The sequence below is a fragment of the Chaetodon trifascialis genome, chromosome 21 (assembly GCF_039877785.1).
Source record: "Chaetodon trifascialis isolate fChaTrf1 chromosome 21, fChaTrf1.hap1, whole genome shotgun sequence".
Classification (NCBI taxonomy): domain Eukaryota; kingdom Metazoa; phylum Chordata; class Actinopteri; order Chaetodontiformes; family Chaetodontidae; genus Chaetodon; species Chaetodon trifascialis.
In genome coordinates, this window is record NC_092076.1 from 4,581,372 (window position 1) to 4,601,118 (window position 19,747).

At 44.9% G+C, this 19,747-nt stretch overlaps 1 protein-coding gene across 2 annotated transcripts in view; it reads left to right on the forward strand.

Moving 5' to 3' along the window:
• Positions 1 to 4,795: 4,795 nt before the first annotated feature.
• cox10 (cytochrome c oxidase assembly factor heme A:farnesyltransferase COX10) overlaps positions 4,796 to 19,747 on the forward strand; it is a 29,304-nt gene continuing 14,352 nt past the window's right edge. The window contains exons 1-4 of one of the 2 annotated variants that reach the window (XM_070990379.1): positions 4,796 to 4,901; positions 5,643 to 5,785; positions 5,984 to 6,380; positions 7,129 to 7,253. In XM_070990379.1, coding sequence (XP_070846480.1) covers positions 4,871 to 4,901; positions 5,643 to 5,785; positions 5,984 to 6,380; positions 7,129 to 7,253 — 696 coding nt within the window. In that variant the 5' untranslated portion in view covers positions 4,796 to 4,870. Of the gene's footprint in view, positions 4,947 to 5,642; positions 5,786 to 5,983; positions 6,381 to 7,128; positions 7,254 to 19,747 lie in introns of both variants that reach the window. The other variant, XM_070990380.1, reaches the window with a different exon arrangement.

Consider the following 19,747-nt stretch of genomic DNA (forward strand, 5'->3'; position numbering starts at 1 on the left):
TTGGAGAGTTCAGCCAAACCCAGTAATCGCTGCACAATGGCTGAGGAGCTGTCGTGACCCCTCTGACCCTGTCTGGTGCAGGCTTCTGGATTATGGTCCCGGACGCACTTCAGCAGCAAACTGCAGAGCGTCACCTTGTGCGACGCCTCATGAAATGGCTCCCCGCCCACTTGCCAGGCGCCGCCACCCAAACCAAAATAATAAAGTCGAATGAAACAAATGCCCTCGTTCTCACCGTGAGGTCAAGTCTGAGTGAAAACAGCAAATAAGAAGCAAAGTGAAGCCAGATGTTTGTCTGTTTTCCTTGAACTAACATTAAAAGGATGTAATGAGCTTCAGTCTCTATCAGCATTTGTTTAGCACAGCGTGCATGCCAGCCTGAGCATCTCGTGCATTATTAAAAAGCGTTCCTCGGCTGTATCATAAACTGTGACATTTTTCTCTTAGTTTAATGTGAGGGGGAAGTTGTCTCGGCGTGTCGGGAAAGACAAAGGGCAGACGTATGCGTTGCTTGACATCAACTTGGAATAAGTGTGGTTTTCTCACAAACCGCTTGCCCCTCCCAAAGCCTACTTTTAGGCCTTTGGGAGGCAGAGAGTCCATTCCATGGGTCTCATTCCTCTTAGCTGTTTGGATGAGACTTTGGGTGAAAGGGGTTGCTCCCTGTGATTGATGAGCCATGGCCAATTAGAGGCTTAGGCCTGGAGGCCCACAAAGACACCCATGATCTCAGACATAAACATTGGCGGCCATAGGGTCTGAAGATACCTGTTGTCCGTGCAAAGAGGGCAAGCCTCCGGCCGGCAGCTGTGCCGGACAGCAGGCCTCCTCTGGAGGTTTTGGATGCTTCGCCGACTCAGAGTACCTTTAAAAAGAAGTCGGGTAGGGTTTTAAAAGAGGACAAGAGTCTGTCCCACATGGAAATTCCACGAGTGATGGCAGTATTCCAGCATGGTGCCATCCCGGTGGGGGCAGGGTGGCGGATGGTTGCTCCATCTGACACCCTGTGGTTGACGAGCAACAGGGCGCCAGTCAGGGCCTCATTAGACAAACTATGACAACAAGATGTTGCCCTTGAAAATCAATTATAAACAGGAGAGCGTCTCTGCATCTGTTTCTGCTTGGAGTTATGCAGCACTGTCTGCCTGTCTCTGTTTTTTCAGAGGGTCTGACTCCACTGCCATTCAGATGGTCATCCCTGTGGGATTAGTGATGGCACTAAAGCCTTTGGAGCAGTGCTTGTAAATCAGAGCAGATGAACTGCGGCGATGACAGGACTGGGAGGCCTCCGTTATTTGACTATGCCATTTACTGGGCCTTCCTTAGAGGGGTGTCTCATTATAGTCTCTTAGTGTGTTCCCCAGTGTGAGACATGGAAAACCAGAATAAAAAATGGTTTGGCTGTTTTGTGAGGGCCAGCGGGCTGTTTGGTGGAGTAACAGAGCTTTTCTTATTAATGCTATTAATGACCCTTCAGCACTTTGCTTACACAACCTGGGGCCCGTGCTACCTTCAATTGATTCAACATGTCACCTTTTCACCACTAAGTGCCAGGGAGCTCTGTTTTAAATAGAAAACTGAGTAAATTCCTGGACCCTTAAAATTGCTAAAGAGACCCGTTTTCCTGTCGCCACACCAGCTTCACTTTAAACCAGACAGCCAGAGATCCTAACACTGTGCTAGCCCATCAATCTAACTGACATCTGCTTTCCACTTTACAATGTAGTAAATATGCTATTTTGAAATAATTTGGCTAAGATAACAAAGGATTTAAAGTGGTCATTAGTTATTTTGTGAGGAAAAAAAACTGTCTTTAGGCTCATTTTTAGACTATTTCACATCGTCGGCTATTGTTTGTCTTCAAGTCGTATTTTACTATGACTCTAAATGCACAGAATACCAAGCCCATCCTGTAACTAGAGCCCACCACAGGGCTTGCATTCCCTGCCTGACATCAGCCTGCTTTTACTCTGATAAACTGTATGTCATCACCCTCACACAATACAAGCCTTGACTCCTTTTGTGGCTTTGTTTGTCTCCAGAGACGACGTTTACAGCCATTTCATTTTTTCAAGATGCAGTGAAAGCAGCGTGGTAAAAGGCCCTCATACTGAGACCACCACCAGCGCTGGAGTAACTGTAAAGATCCTTTGAAAGACCCCTTTGGGTTGAATAGACCTCACAAACTCCTCCTGTTGTTCCTGAGCCATTCCTCTCCTTTTCGTCCATCTGTTCTTCAGGTCCTGTCTGCTGGTCCACCTTATGGACAGAGAGCATCAAAAGCATGTTTGGCTTTGTCTTTGCTCACTGGAGTGCAATGATCTGAACAAGCAGAGCTTCCTGACTTTAGAACAATAACTCACCAGATCCGAAACAGAAAAGGCATTCACATGTCTTATGGTGTTTCAACACCAGCCCTGAATCACAAACATATTTTCCACCTTTAGATTAAAGCCGCACTCTTAATGACAGCACAAATACAACACTAAATTATGCAGTTGAAATGCATGAGCCCGAGCTGCCACACTAACGGTCAGGCAGCGGGATGAGGAGCTCTGCTTCCTTGGAATTGATTCCCTGGAGCGACCCCAACTCACACTCATTGGCAGGGAATAAACTAGTCCTTGATGCAATAAACAAATATTATTCCGTTCCGGTCCAGAGGAGGAGGGGCGGCCGCGGACTCATGAATGAGCCTGTTTGTTAATGCGAGGCTGTGACGTTCTGTTCAGCCTGTCAGTCATCTGCAGCAGCAGCCTACACACTGCTATACAAAGGATTATGGTTTGACGCGGCGCCCTGCACGGCCATGAAGTTGGCAGGTTTCAACCTACTCTCAGAAACGGTATTTCTGCAGCCCGGCAGAAGCAAAATGAAGCAAACGTGGAACATTGAAATTGTATAACAGCGCCCTAGAAATAAATAATGTGGTGCAAAACCAAGCACTAAACCTCCTTTTCAGCGCTCACATTAAAGCCGAACGCAAAGAGGTTGACCGGGTCAGTGCGGAATGAAATCTTGTAGAACAGCACATAATGGTTATCTCCTGCAATAAAGGTGCTCTCGTGCTGGATCACGGGATGGCCTAGAGTGTATTGTTGGCATTCATCAGCCCCTGCATCTTGATGGCGCATGAAGATTACACCGTGCAATCTTAGCAGAGGAGGTGGAGCCGGCAGCTCAGTGGAATGGATGAGATGAATCGGGAGGATTGGGTGCTCGGCTTGGATTGCAGCGGGGTTTGAGTTCACGGGCAGAACCTGCGGTTGTGAAAGATATTTGCATCATGACCATTCATAAAACAAATGATATATGTCGTTAAATACTGAATGAGCCACAGTTGTATAGTACATGACAATTGCAACACTGGATTACCGGAAATTAATTAGCAAATAAACAACAGTGTCTTAACTTCATATTGAATATGATCTCTGCAATCAGAGCAGCATAATAATCACCCCCCTGCCTCAGTAAAATGTTATTGTTCGAGGAAATGAAACACTGCACCGAAACAGACAATCATACTGTTTTATTATCTTTGTTTCAATAAAGCAAGGCTGCAAAGTGAAAGCAGTGGAGAGGGTATTAATCAGAAGGTTTCCATCTTGTTGGTCGAGGCAGCCGGGGCCAACAAGATGATCATACACATAAATAACAGGCCAGACGGCTGGGCTAGTCAGAGGACGCACAAGGGCAGAAGCCAAAAGGCCAGACATTGAATTAGACGGCAATTTTCAATGAAATGAATCCCATCGTCAACTCAGATTTATTGGTCAGTGACAGAGGTCTCCTGGTTAAAGGGCCCGCTGGAAAAAATAAAACTCCAACTAGTGTTTGTTACAGGTAAAGGCATTTAAAAGTCAGCTGAAGTTCTCCAGGTGCTAGAAATCCTGAAAAGGATCCCTGCTGGAAATATATTTGCTTCCCCTTGAAGAATTAAATCCTTATAATAAAACCCTGTTACAGACACAAGTGTTTGGAGTGGGAAAAGCAGAGTTTCAGTGGGTCACATTGCCTGAACTGAAGACCACCCCCACGAGAAATTGATGTACTTGTAATTAAAGGAACAGATGCACAATTTCACACAGCAAATGTCATATATTTAAGAAGCTTGACTATAATAGCAATAATAAGAGGACAATTAGACAAGATGCATAAGAATCTGGGTGGCTTATTTCCACCCCTGTATTACACATCACGAAGGGGGAAAGCCTGAAAAGGCCACACAAGAAATAAGTCAAGAACATGAAATGAAGTGGTTAACCAGGGAAAGAAATTAATAGAAAATTTGATGTGCTCCAGTTGTCTTTCACAACAGACATTCGGAGTTGTCACACCTGGTTTTCTCATGTTGACATGTTACTGTAAAATGTCTTGTGTGGAAAAAAGCCGAATAAACATGAAGATTTTCAAATACTGCATTGCCATGTAGGGACTGAAAAGTAAAGCCAAATAAAACCATTGAAATATACAGAAATTCCCTATCAAACTAAACTAAACTAAACTTAACTTGAGATAAATTTTAAAAAATCCGTGAAATTACCTATTAATATTATTTTCCCTACAGAATACAAATAATTTCGTTGTTATTTCTTTGATATCATTCGAAATTAAATGTACTTATTAGTCATTAATTAATATAAGAAGCAATAGATAATTTTATGGTAATTATAATATGATTATTGATCATTCTGGTACTGTGATAAATACACGTTAGATACAGGGAATATTATTATTTCGGTTGTTTTCTCCTGCGGCGCGTTTGACGTCATGTGCCCCGGAAGTGTTAGTCTTTACCTAACGAGGTCAAAATGGCGGCTCGCTGCATGTGAAGGGGTCGAAACGGGAGCCGGCTTTATGATTCGAGAACATGTATAAAGCGCCATGTAGCAGACTGTCAGGTAACACGAAATGATATGTGATGTTTCGCTTAACATGCCGACGCGGTACAAAGTCTTTTTTCATTTGTTCCCGCTGAAAGCAGCTTTTAAAGCTAAGGCGGACGCTAGCTAGTTAGCTTAGCATATAGCTATCCGGATAGCGCCGGGGATGTTTGGCAGGAGGCTAGCAGTGACCTTAGGTGGAAGTCAACTTCATCTGCAGATACCAAAATTAGCTAATTACTGCCTGCTTTTCTTGCGACAACGTTTAAGCTGTGATGTTATGACTTTGTGCTGTGAAATAACGTGAAAAGCTAGCGTACAACGGTTGTCTTGTTTATGTTATACTGGAGTATTTCTTACATTTTAGTCTGGTCATCGATGTGAATGTGGTGTGTAAGATACCAGGACGACCTCTGAGTCAAACTGTCAGATTTATTGCAGAGTAGAATCATTCTGCAGTCGCTTTAGCAAAATCTTTCCCAGTATGTTAGCAACTGAGTGTATTGCTAAGTGATATAACTCTGTTACCATATGTATATATATAACTTTGAGTGTTTGGTGATACTTCAGTTTTATGACTTTTAGTGCCTAACACATTGTGTCAGATTCTGTTTCTAGCTTTATTTCATTTACTTTTACATTGTTTGCATATATGTGCTTCATCCCAGATTGATTCAGTGTTTACCAGATTTAGCAGATTGAATTAAACCAACAGTATTTATTCTGATGTCTAGACATGGCATTTTGTATTCCTTGCAGGTTTGGTTGGTGTAAGCGTGAAACAGAAATTAGTTCAAAGTGTTCCTCGATGTAGCCAGACCGCCCGCAGCCTCATCCAGCTGCACAGAAGAGATCCGTCAAACTGGCTGACGTACCAGCATCTCAACTTCCTGAAACGCCAGGTATCGTTCACAGGGCCCAGTGAGCCTTTGTTTCAGCTCCCTTTGCACTTTAAAAATGTTGTGTTGCTTGTTTTAATGCACTTTCTTCCACGTCCGTTGTAGGTGAACTGCTTTTTGCTGTAAATGCCTGCATTCAGTTGTATTTCCATAGCAGTAAATAATCCCATAAATGACATTGTGCGCTTGCTTTCCTTTCAGTATGTATCAAAGAACAGCAGTGAGCTTCACCAGCGTGCCATCCCGAAACAGGCTCCTGTTCTGACCATAGTGGATGAGAGAGATGACAGCGTTGAAAGACAACTACAGAGAGTACCAACCATTGACCCCGTGGCCACAGATACCGTGGCACAGTCCGAGGAAGTCACCAGTAAGGCGCAGCCCGAAATACCCACCTTGAAGGCCACCACAGAGGATGCAGCAGCACAGGACGATTCTGTGTCCACAACGGTTTCGACTTCAAATGAGACTCCTCATATTCACGAGGAGTCGGAGGAGGCGAGGGAGGCACGTCTAGACAAACAGTGGAAGCAGCTGAAGGTTGATGTGGCAGACTTGCCAGATATCTACGCCAGGCTTTCCAAAATCAAACTCACAGGTAGAGGACACAGTGCATTGTGTGTGACTGTGCTGTTTTATACCATCTCTGACTCCTCACTTCTCTAAACCGGCTGGTAGGAGTCACAAGTCATAACTCCTTTAGTTTGGAATCTTGGATCAGTGTAGCAGGAGGCATTTCCAGCGCTCGCTATAAAACAGGGCTTACTTAGTCTGTTGCAAACTGTCATCCATAGAAAAGTTAGGTCTCATCTTGAAATGGCATCAGTGCACCTTTGTTGTCTAAGGCTTCATTGTCACAGGAAGCAGCAGCACAATCTCCTTCCTCTGCTGTTCATGTTTGCTCTGTATGTTTCAAACAACCTTTGTGTTTTTACAGTAAATATCTAAAGACGCTACTTCCAGGGCAGCTTTGGAGCAGTGGTACACCTGCAGTGTGTTTGGAACATACTGAACATACAGATCAACAGTGGAGGCGTGAACCGTGTAGTCAGTTTCACTCAGTGTTATGTATTCAGTTGAGTGTTTGCTGTCGTGTTACATACTTCTCCGCTCAGCAGCACTGATTGGTTGACTCCACCAAAGTGTGCCTGTAACCTATGAATGGATTGACAAACAAATAAAAAAGATTCATTTGCACTACAACAGATTAAACTGCACTGTTAACGTCTCCTTCCTTCACACTGCTCTTCTTCTGTTTACACTGAATCAGGCGTCTGCAGCCTTAATGAAGGACACTTCTAAATTCCCGTTTTAATTTGTTCTGTTTTTCTTGCTTCTGTTTTCAGCACTGGTGGTCACGACTGCGGCTGCTGGCTTCGCAATGGCTCCGGTGCCCTTTGACCCGGCCATGTTCTTCGTGTCATGTCTGGGAACAGGCCTCGCCTCTTGTACTGCCAACTCAATCAACCAGGTCAGTTCTCCTCAGGAAGAGGCCCAACAAGGCCAAGAATGGCCAGTTCAGCATGTATGTGCATACTTTCTGTTTGGCTCTTTGCAAACCACGTGTGTAGACCCAATCCCAGCACAAGCTGTCTGAATGTAAAACTCAATAATGTGTGAATAATGTGATTCAACATCCACTGATTGACCGTGGAGTTTAATCAACACATCCGCTACACATTGTCAACAAAAACTGAACATTATAAGCTTCACACAGATCGGACGTGCTGCAGGAATATGCAGGTTTATGGTGTGATAAAGTGGTAAAATGAATGATTAACCACAGCTAATTTATTCAAACTACAAAGATCCCACGAGGCAAAAAATATTAAACACACGGCTTGTGTAATTGTTTCAAGAATGGCAGTAAACAGTACAGATGTTTCTTGCCTTTCATACGTTTATTTTTTAAGTACCAATTTCCTTTTGGAAAGAAAGTGTTGAGGACTTGTCTCCGAGCTGGCAAGATATCTGTTGGTCCTCTCAAGAATAATAAATTTTTTGTTGACATGTTATACAAACACGAATGAGCTTGTTGACAGACACACACATCCGCGGTTCTTTTTCTCATAATGCTGCTTGTGTTCTAGAAAACGCTGGAGAGCCAGCACGTCCCCTTTTTACTCCTTCTGCATTCCTCTGTTGCTACACATCTCAGAAATGCATCGAGCTGACTGTAATGCTGTTATTATTCCCCTGCTGAAAGCTTTTTTCGAAGCTATAAACCGAGGAGGGCTGGTGTGCCGAGACACTGAGATTCCAGGAGTAAGTGGGACCTCCCTCTGCTGTCTAGTGCTGACGTTGTCCAGAGGAATTTGCTCTGTGACTTAAGAATATTAGTGTAATGGGTGACCTCTCCCTCAGCCTGAGATTGAACTCTTAGTAGTGTCTTTGGCCTGTAATTTGGCAAAGGCCTTGATTACACTGCAGGTTCCTGCCTTTGGGGCCAGCAACTCCCCTCCTACTCGATCCTTCCCTCAGCAGCAATGTTCCAACTGTCATTGTTTTACAGCAGTAATGAAGTGCCCCACCAAGTCAAACAAACTTAGACTGTACTCATACTGATCATCCTGGATCTGAACTTGATTTCTGTAATCGAGATGCAGTCTGACCCCCCCCCCCCTTGCGTCACCTCGGGGAGGTTACATCCATGGATGCGAATGTGCAAATGTTTGCTTAGTTTTGTTTTTGTCGTCAGGTCTGAGTAGTGTCAGTCAGTCCGTCGCTCGGGTTAGCTGAAACAGAGCTGTGCTCCAGCTCCTCTGTGCACCTCCACCTCACACTGAGCAGGTGTGTAAATATCCCTCAGGTATTTGAGAAATGTCCCCCCTCTCCTCACGCTGCTGAGAGGAGCCCAGGCTCCAGCTCCAGGACGTTCAGAGCGTTGAGTGATGTAAGAGGCGGCTGCCACTGTTTGTACCCTGGGTGTCCCTTTATCTGTGGGCCCACCCTCACATCAGTCCTGTCAGTCTTCATTTTCTCCACTAACTCAGCCCCGAGGTCAGGATACGACATGGCTTCATATTTCGTTGAAACAATGTCATTTGCCTTTCGGTGCCTCTCTCTCGGCCTCCTCCGGTCAGGTCTCGTTTCAGGCTCACAGTGAAGGTGAAGCATGGACAAAGGTGGATTTCAGAGCAGATATCGACCGAATTCTAGTTGCAAATTAGGCAAGCATGCCTTAAAGCCGGCATTTTTTAGTGTTTACATTAAAGTGGAGCCCTAATAAAACTTCATAGTGAAAGATTTCTGGTATTTTGTTGTATAAATGGACCTTCAGATATTAATGATATGAAGGACTAGATTGTGCATGTCGGAAGATTTCATTTTTGCGTCATACATGTGGGTCGAATGTGTTCCATGCTAGAATGTGTGGTATTTTGGGAACGCTTCACATGGTTTCTGTAGATAAATACACAGAGAACTGTAAAGAGATCCTGGTGGAATATTACTTCAACATTTCTCTGTTTTCGCAGACGGCCTTGTGTGTATTAGCCTGAAATTTATCAGCGCGCGCCCTGTTTGAGGCCAAGAAGTCCTTTTTTTGTGGCGAGAGGCTGGTATGCGAGCCCGAGCCTTCACACGAGTCCAGTTCGCTCTGCTCCTCCATCTCTCGCTCCCCTCAGGGACATTTTGCGTGTCATCATGTTTTTAATTGCCGAGAAATGGAGATGGGATTATTGTTTCAGACAAATTAGCCACCTGTCTTGAAGTGAGTCTGACTTTGAAGTAGCTTGTCAGACAACGTCGTGCGAGGGAGCGTCTTTAATTCAAACAGCGGGGAAAAGGATAAACATCATTAGGAAAGTAAACTTATTTGTCGTCGGCAGAATCTTGTCTCCCTCTGCTTGTCTGGTATGAGAAGTATGTGCCCTCGTCCATGCAACGTAACAGTTATTATTGGTGCTGCTTTGTTTGGAGATAATTATACACACAGAAGCACGAAGCATGTCATGTGTGACACATAATTGCCTGTTGCGCTGCCACTGCGGCGGTCTCCGCGCTGCTTTGCAACGGGCTAACGCACTCTATTCGCTCCTTTTGTCGGAGACACACCCTCACCTGTTTGTAAGTGATCTCACACTTTGGTCATCCTTTTTTTTTCATTTTCCTGAAAAGAAAAAGCGGAATGGAGAAGAAAAACATCCTACCTTCAGATCTGTTGCCAGGGTTTCTTTTTATTCTTACGCCCTTTCATCTTGAAGAACTGGTGCTTCACCATTAGTGTGGTTAGTCGTGATCAAAGCTGGATGTCTTCTTATATGAAAAATCAAACAAAAGCCTGTCAAACAAATCAAAGCAGAGACAGATCCTAGTGAAGATTGCTTCCTATGGATTCTGTCGCTCGGGTCTAATCCCTTAATGCTCGGCATCTAAAGGGGCAGAGGAGTGTGCAAGTATGTGACCACACAACTGTCGAATTACCTTGAGGAAAGGAGGAAAATGCCTTGAGGGAGAGAAAAATGCTTTGGCTGTTGGAAGTGGCAGCCAGACCTTCAGTGGAGCTGTCAAAAGCCAAGGCTGCTCTTTGTCCCGTTGGGAAGTGCCCGTAAGGCAAACAGAAAATGTTGTGGTTTCCTTTTAAAATGTTACTCTATTTAGGAAACTGACGGAAGGGTGTAAGCGCTCGGAGTCACGTAACAATGGCATTTCACCATCTAGAGTTTCTCAGAAGACTTAATGCTGTCATGTCTGTCTCACAATCAGCGAGGACAGTCAGCTCCAGCAGCAAAGGACTCTAATTGTTCGAGCTTCCAGTTCAAGTTGCTAGCGTGTGAACGTCTCTTAGCATGTTGTATTTTGCTCGCACCTTCTTCAGCCGTGGGGGTGTTCAGCTGAAACGGGGGAGAGAAATAGCTCAGCTGGCTCAAAGGCTTCACGACAGAGTCTCTTCTGTTCCTGCTGGGCAGAATTCTGCCTAATATTAGCAGAAAAGGTGCTGGTTGGTCCGGTCCCCCGGCCCCGTGGGCCCCACACCGGGGCCGGCCTCCACAGGTGTTCCAGCCGTCATCACCTTCCAGTCTGGCCACTACTTCAGCTAATTGGATAATTGGGTCAGACCAGAGTTTCATGCAGGAGCCTAAAAGACCCTGGGGAAGCCCGAGGTCCCTGGCAGACCTGATACGGCCTTTTACTGTCAAATTAAGCACCGCTCGGCTATTTTGACAGCGGCTGTAGTGAAAGTCACACCGTGTCAGCTCGCGTGTTTGTTTTGATGGAAATTCAAGCCGGCTTGTTTTGTGGCTGCCTAGTGTCATTTCTGCTTTGGTGACCATGACAGTGAGTTTTCTTTTGTGTCTATGTCTCTCCTGTGGTGAGCTGTCTGAGGCTGGCACGCACAAGCGAGCCCCCACAAGCCCCCAGCCCATCCTCGCCTACCCATTGAAGCTACGCCCTCCTCTCTTGTCCTGTGCAGGCATGCATTATTTACCCTCCTGCATGCCTCCCTCTGCGTGCATCTTGGTCAGCCCCTTCCACTGTGTGGGTACATGACAGAACATGGGGACAGGCTATGCAGTACAGTATCAGTACAGTCCCATAATGTGTCCGATTTACTCTTTGAAACCTTTATTAACGATGCAATACTTGAGTTTAATAAGAGCGAAAGTCAAATTATTTCATAACACTGTAAAAACAACAGACAATTTAGTTCTTTTAGTGTCTCATAATGAAAACTATGGCAGGACAAAGATTTAACTTTGTGTGGAGGATACATGTAGAGGCTTTTAATCAGCAGAATAATGGAAACACTCAAACTGATAGCGCTCGGGTGTTATCTTAATCTTAATACTCAGCTCAGTGTCATCACATAAAGCCACTGTATCTCGTGGAAGCTCGTGCTTTCAACTTTAAAAGCGTTGTCAGAGTCCTCCGAGGCTAACGATGCCACAGTATACAGTTTCAAGCACACGCTACCGCAGCGCAGGCTTGTTGTCACAGTTACGACCTTTATCTTTAATCTTATTTGCAGCGGCAGTGATCTTGTGAATCACATTTAATATCCACACATTTGGAGGTCAGGTTGGTGCGCCGCCACCTGAAATGTGATCCGAGTCGAGTCTGGAGATTCCCTCACAGTATTTTATATATTGAATCCCCCCCGCCCCCCCCACCCCCCCCCATCCCCCGGCATATCTAGTGCAATGCATGAATCTGTAAGTGTTTTTAAACTCGACTGATCATACTTGATTAACTTGAGTAATATCAGCACAATTAAGCTGTGTAACATTTATAATATAATGCAGACAGGAAGTACACTTTAATTTGAGGCTCTTTCCATCTACATGGATAATGCAGGAAATGTGCATGTGGCCAGTCAATAATAGGTACGAGGATAACATAAAACCACAGATCAGGTTTTTCTTAAACTCTTTTGTATTATCCTCCAGTGCTTTTTTAAAGAAGTCGTTCGCATGCAAAGGGAGCAGCATCGCAAGAAATGTACTGAGACACGAAGTGAGCATGTTGTGCAGGCATGAGCTGCTTTAGAAAGTGCTTTCTGGTGTGTTATTTCTATATGTTTCTTGTTAAAATCTATTAAATCTATAGATTAGATAATATATCTAATGTCAAAATAAATCTCTACACCACCTGTGCATTTAGTGTTTAATGTACTCCACTCACTTCTGAGATGGTTGGCTGTTGTCTGGCAGACTCAAGGTGGAGGTCCTGCTCCATCTGCAGCGCGGTAGGTGGTAGCAGCCTACCTCAGGCGGTGTTGGCGGCAGATTTGCCGTGCCCCAACATTCAAGGCTGCCACAGCAATTTTACCGGATCGGGCTCCTCTCATTGTAGTTTGGGTTGCCTCGCATAACATGGTACCACTTAAGAGGATCGTTAGTTGTAACAAGACCTCATAGCTGCGAAAACCCCACCGACCACAGCGCTCTTCAAAGACAATGAAAACCTTCCAGCGCATTTGTGGCTGTTCCCCCGCTGAGAGGAAGCGACTGGCGACGTGGCTTCAAATGGGTGCTGTAGCATACCTGTAGCACGATGACACTGCTGTCCTTTTTATGCAGTTTTATTTTCCTTTATTCTAAGTCACCATCACTATCCTCATACCAGAGTCCATTCGATGATTGATAACTGGAAAAGCTCCTGTTGAGGGGTGTGTGGTGTTTGTTTTTCTGCCGTGGAAAGCTTCAAAGATATCACACGGCAGATGGAGTTGTAAAAGTATCAGTGCTTGTCATATTAGTTCCACTGGCTATGTTCTGTAATTGACTGTTCAGAAGTGTTTTGTCTGTCAAAGGATTAGGTTTTGGGCATTTTTGCGGGGTGCCTTTTTAGAATTAAAGGCCAGACACATCAGAGGCTCAGCCAAACGGGCCATTTCACAAAAAACGAGACCCCCTCCTTTGCGCAGATGCTGCTCTTAAGATCTTGTTTTCCAACAGCTTAGTTAAAACAAAAGAGCAAGCTGATCTCTGACATTGATAGTTTTGAGTTTTTTTGTTTTAATGGTCTCCACCAAGCTGTTAGTCCAGCCTGGGAGAAGGCACGGAAATTCCTTTTTAATTGCCGAGCGAGCAAAAAGGGCTCGGTGGACATCTCTCTTTCGACGCTGGATTAAAATGAATATTTAACCAGACAGCCCTGTTTAATAGTTAATTTCTTTAAAGCCTTTTGTCTTTGTCAACCACGGGGTGCCAATCCATTTCGAACTGTACAAATGGATCTCTTGCAGCCTCAGACGGGAGACAGATGCTTTCCCCTGATAAAGTCATGAAGGGTAAATCCATCTATTATACACCCTCAAGATAATGCCCGAGGGGAAGCAAGAGCAAATACTGTTGCCAGGCAAAGCGTCAGTGAGGCATAGATATACAGATTTTAATAATATTCTGCCTTTCTAATAATGTATAATAATAATGTTTGCACTAAACACAAACAGTGTATTGAGAGATGATGCACTGATAAAGGCCTGGTTCTTACATTAATGTTAAATCTTTCATAAAGCAGCTGTCTATAATGAAGACGTTGTCTTTGCACATTTTGTACATTTCAGTTGCAGCTGAGGGATTAAAACATTTAAAGGTGCAGGACACACTCAGGAAAGTACTGGATGGACAGGGAACTTGGAGGCGATTCATTTGTAAAAGAGAGTTGGCAGACAACAGCAGCAGTCTAATTAAGTACTTGTAGGTTGTTGATTTTATGCAGTGCAGCTTTCCCATTGATGTGAATCCTTAAAATACCAGCTCACCTCATGCAGTCAGTAAAACTGGCCTTATAAAATCCAACAGAGTGAGTTCAGGAAAGTGTTGGAAACAGTTAAAGCGAGGCCTTTTCAGATAATAATTTCCCTTTAACAATACATTTACATCAAATGCTACAAGATATACTACAATGAGCCAAAGCTCAGTGTGGTAAGACTGTAACAGTAATAAAAGCATAAAATACTTCAAAACATTAAAATGACAAATGGTAGCTGTATCAGTCTGAAATCTCCTCTGGTTGTCAGAGCATGACCTGGCAGTCACAGATAACACATGATGTGTAAAAGTCAGTTCTGGGTGTTAATAATTGTTTACTCCAGGGAAATGACCCCCAACCTTAATTATACCCTTCCCCTTCCATGCACGCAAAAGCTAACTCTGGCTAGCATAAAGGCTAACAATGGGCACTCTCACATCTTAAGTTTTGTTTCTGTGTCTTAGAGGGCAGCTTACAATCACATCACATACAGCGTATTAACACGTACATGACTTTTTTCACTTGGCATGTTTTTCATCTTAAACTCGAGCCTTTGCACTTCAAAAGGAGAAGGCCTCTTGTAGGAGTTGTCGTCATCTTTTGTCAAGATCGCACTCAAGAGACGCAACGCTGCTCACACGCAAAGCGGCTTTGAGCTGTCAGTGCCGCAGCTTGTTTGGGCAAACACACCTTGCCACAATAGAGCTGCCGTCGCCCGAGGGGATGAACGCGACTGACTGATGGGCAGGTGGAGCTCCTCCTCTCCACTTCCCTGATTAGCCTTTAGTTTTTGACAAAACACTGTGATTATGGGTTTCAGTGATGAACAAGGCAAGATTAACACCATTGAGACTTGAGTCAGAAGAGGGGGGACAACACCCACCCGGGCTCTGTCTGGCACCAGTGCACCTTCATACACCTCACACTGAGTGTGGCAATGACTGACCTCATGCAAGCTGAATACATGTTGTTACACCATCTTGGACACTCAATCTGACGTATCTGTTTTCTGTCTGGGTAAAAGTAGAGGCTGAATACTTCTGGTCAGCTTGTTAGCACCATAGCAGAATTTGTCTTTGCAGCTTCTCGAGCTCTGTGTAGCAGCATCAGCGCTGTCGGTGTCGCCGCTTCAGCTTCCTTTGACCGTTCTGGACCTGCTTCGCCTCTGAAATGGATAGTGGCGTGTCAGCACCTCCAGCGTGCGTTGTGGAGGCAGTCAGTGCGGAGGCCCCTGGATGTCTAGAGGACAAACCGCTCCTCTGGCAGCAGTGTCGCACTGAAGCAGATTGCGGACAGTGATAATGGCTCGCTGAAGATGCACTCCTTTTAGAAGTGGCCTTCTCTGCCTGTCATCAACCCTTTGCACTGCTGCGCATTAGCAGATTGGGGCCAGAGGTTTGCATGCCTGCCTGTTCAATGGACGTAATATCACTGATTATTGCCAAGCCGTGGCACAAATGTTTTTGTTTAGCGAAGCAGCCCAAAATGACCCTTTATGACATGAAGAAAGTAAAAGTATTACGACAGAAAAGGCAGTGACTTTGCAGTGATTGTGAGACTCCACAAGCTTCTGGCCTCGACCTTTTTCAGGAAAAACGGGCAGATGAAGTATCTTGAGAATAAAACATCCTGATGTTGAGCCAGGACGTTTCTGGTTTTATGGTAGCTAAACAATGAGCCAGTGAAAAATGTGTTTAAGGTATCTCCTTTCTTAAGACGTCACGTTTATGGATTTGTGTATTTTTACTTATTTTTTTCCATGAAACTCAAGTTTGCCCTCTCTGTCTGAAGGTAACTTAGCCAAAGGCAAGTAGGAACACTCTTTGTAGTGCTGAGATCCGTGGATAATTAACAAAAGCAGCCCTGTTTATGGCGTGCCCGTGAGCCAACCCTGAATGCTAATTTCATTCAAACCGAGAAGCTTTTGGGGCGAGGGCATCACAGGGAAAAACAAAAATGGTTACCCACATGCACCAAGGATTTCCCTCAGCCTTGGGTGTGTCTCACATTCTCAAAATCTCAGTTTAATAGTCAAATTTATTTACTTAGCCCACAATCACAAGGCTGTCTCATAGCGCTTTACGGTCTGTACAGGATGAGATCTTTCAATGGCACGTTCAGGGTTAACTTCATTAGCCATGTGCTGAAAGAGCCGTGCATCATTTTAAATATTAACAGGGGCAGGATTAATTATACCCAGATTAGCATTTATGTGGTCAGATGGTTAGCTAATTGAGCGAAATGTTAGTTTTGTTGTTCATTTGCTGCAGCTTTGACTGATTTGAACATTTTCTTTAAGTCCTTTAAAGCCCTTTGAATAAAGGGCTGTTCTGAATAAGCATGCATTATGTTGTACCTCATCTATTGAAGAAAAGCTCTATCGGGACGCTATTGTAAAGTGCTCCCTACCAGATGAGCATTATGAAGACATCACATTTATACCAGACCCCCTAGATGTAGACTCGCTGTCATTTCTCACTACTCTGCGGTTTGAGTAATTGTTTCCGTGCTTTCAGCTTCGGCTCGTAATACTTAAAATTTAAAAAGGGCTCTCGCCTGTTCTCCAATGACTATTATTCAGACTGAATTTCCTGAATCTTAACTGCCACCCCTGCCACCACCCAGGCCCTCAGTCCTTCATTATGTAATCACGCAGCATACGGTGAGCAGTTGAGAAAGCCACAGGTGATATTTAGAATACAAAACAGGATGCGTTTTGTGTGACCGCGGCTTTTTGCCTTTGCTCATAATAATCACATTTAAAAGCAGAGCTATTCTTGAGGGTGATATTGTTATGACTGTGGTGGCCGTGCCAGGACTGTTTGGTGTTGTCGGACACTCTAAAGACACTGATGTTTTGGAAAGCATCTTAACATTTTCTACGCTGCTGTGCAAGATCCATTCTCAAAAATACAGGTTCATGTTAAAACTCATGTTCTTTCTCACAATCTGCATAAACCTGCAGATGCTTTTTAGAGGTGAATCTCCGTAAATCCAGTGGAATGCACACTCAGCCATGCTGTGTCTCCTCTTGTTATCTTCCCTTAAATGCATATGCAAAAAGGACAGGGGTGCGTTTGACTGTGTACGTTATGGGTGCACCTCGGGTGATTTAGATAACTGCACTGTGGGGACAGGACGCCTGTTTCATTAAAACATGCTCTAATCTGAGCGCTGAATGTGACTGGAATGAGGCTGCTTCACCGGACCCTGTTTCTCAACATTAATAGGTTTTTTGTGCAGAGTTCAGTGTTTCAGTTAATCTGTGAATTTATTAGCCAGGCTTATGCAAAAAAAACAGCGTGCATCACGAGGTCTCCTAAGAGACTGCAGGAAGGGTGAAACTGTTGACGTTCAGTTAAACCTGGTGCTCTCACAGTGTGTGTCTGCACTCAGAAATAAATTGTTTTGCCAGCAGTAACGAGTGATCTTACATTAATGTTTTTCTGTGTTATTCTGTATTCTTTGAAAGCTCATCCTAAGGTAACCTGAGCAGATACCTCCAGCCAGGTGAGGCTGAGAGGGCCAGTCGCTGATCTGTAATAGCACGAGTGGTTTCTTGTTGCGAGCAGAGTTGCATCAGTCCATTTTTAGTGTTATTGTACGATGCAGCACAACTTCCACAACTGCTTTCACACACATTCCCAAACTAAAGACGTGTCTAATGTCACGTTACGGCGGGTTCACGGCGCATTGCCAGCTCCGCCTGTGCGTCTCATCGAATTCTGGGAGGCAAAAAAAATATGGTGGGCTTAAAATTGCGTATTTTCATATTTGTTTTGCATGAAAGCATCAGGATATGGAGTCTGGATTGGTGCATGATGATGTCAGTCGGATATCAGATGAGTGAATTGCATCAGTGTCACACTCGGTGTTGGATCAGATCAGTTCCAGCTCCAGCTGTGCGGCGACGTGTTTTATCTATGGATTCGTTTTTGCTTCTGTTTGAGCTCTATTTTTATTAGTTATTTCCACCTTCCTGTTTTTGCTTCTTGAACATCCCCTCTAAAGTCTTCCGGTGCTGAACGGCATCTGCTGCCCTTCATACGGGGCGGCGGCACTGAAGAGCACAGAAGGCTTAGCGAGTCTGCCTTTGTGTCTCTGCCTCAGCGTAGCATTACTTGTGTCCACCTGTCCTCCTCCGCCAGCCGTTCCTCTCTCACCTGAGGAAGTCGTCCTGCCGGGCTGGGTGTGGACCCGTGTCTGTCCCTGCCTCACAGGAAACACTACAGATAGTTAAAAGGATCTTCAGCTGCATGATGACACGGCAGTGAGTCCGACTCGGTCATGCAGCAACCGTTGATTACCGCTCACAGCGCAGACCAAACTGTACCTACCCTTTTACTCTGTATATGAGGCAATGCTTTCTGCTTTGTAGCTAAACCCCACCTGGGGATTACAAAGGGATTGTAAAACCACACTTTTTTTCTTTTTGTTTACATCTGCAGCATAACATTACTTTAACCTTCCATGCTTTTACGTCTTAATAGCTGTTTTGGCTCGTTACCGAGGCTCACCTGTAAGCCAGCTTTTAGAAACATTGCTGCATTGTCAGCCCACAAACAAAAGCAATGCATCTGCTCAAAGCGTGGCTGTGTGACTGTTACCTCTGCTCCGGCCTCTGTCATTAAGGCTGGCTTGTTTTATACATTCCCAGATTTGTCCCAAAAGGTAAATTGAGTTTTATTTTCCCTCTCCGTGACGAAGGGTTCAGTTCAGCAAAGACTCATGCTGCGCTCATCCTCCATGGCATTATGTGCCTCCCCACGTGCCTCCAACACAGCAGCCATGAACACACACAAAAAAGGCCTTGAAGCGCAACACGTGTTTCGCTCCGAACGCCATTAATGTCCCCATACGTCACTCATTCAAGTAGGAAGGAAGTAAGCGCTGCTGTGTGTCCCACTCATTACACCCACACCGCTGTAATCAGTTTGAGGGTGATGGACATCGGGGTGTGTGCCATCCATATGTGTGTGTTTTACTCTGAGCGTCCTTGTCTCAGATCTTCACATCCTGGGGATTTGGTATTTCCGCTGTCTGTGCACTGGTAGTGGTGCTGGGTGGTGGTGGTGCTGGTGGGGGGGGGGTGTCCTGTACTTTTGCTCTGTAGGCCTTTTATCTGTATGTCTGTCTTGTAGTAATGGCTTGTAAGGAGACTCGGGGGTAGAGTGGCTCCAATCTCACCAGCCCACAATTTTAATGGCACTTTGCTGCTTTAAAATTGCTCTTTGTTTAAGGCTTAGTTATATCCTTCATGCAGTGTGCTGGGAAGCAGACGAGGAAATGTGTCTTTTAACTTCATCTTTAAGGAGGCATATAAAACAGACATTATCCCCTAGCCTTGTAATTTTTTTTTTTTTTTTACTAAATAAGCCTGTAAATGGACATTTTCGGGTATTTACTTGGAAGACTTTGCCATTCTGCACCAGCCTCGGCTGAAATCGTGTCGTTGTCGGGTTTGTGGCCATCATTGCTCGCCCCCAGGAGCTGAAGCCAGCACCTCCTCCCCCAGACGCACTGGAAGCTGTGTCACGTAGCGTCCTGACAGGGAGAATCTCTGTTCCGTTCACAGGACAGATCGTTGACAGCTCACTTCTAGAACCCATCGAGAAGCTAACTGGTTGCCTTTCCACTTGAGGGGATAGCGAGAGAGACGAGGGGATCCGGAGAATACGGCAGAAAGAAGGATGGGTCTCGGGGGGGCACGGCTCTGGCGGTGGAGGAGGACAGACTCTGACAGGAACTTTGTTACCCTGTTCACAC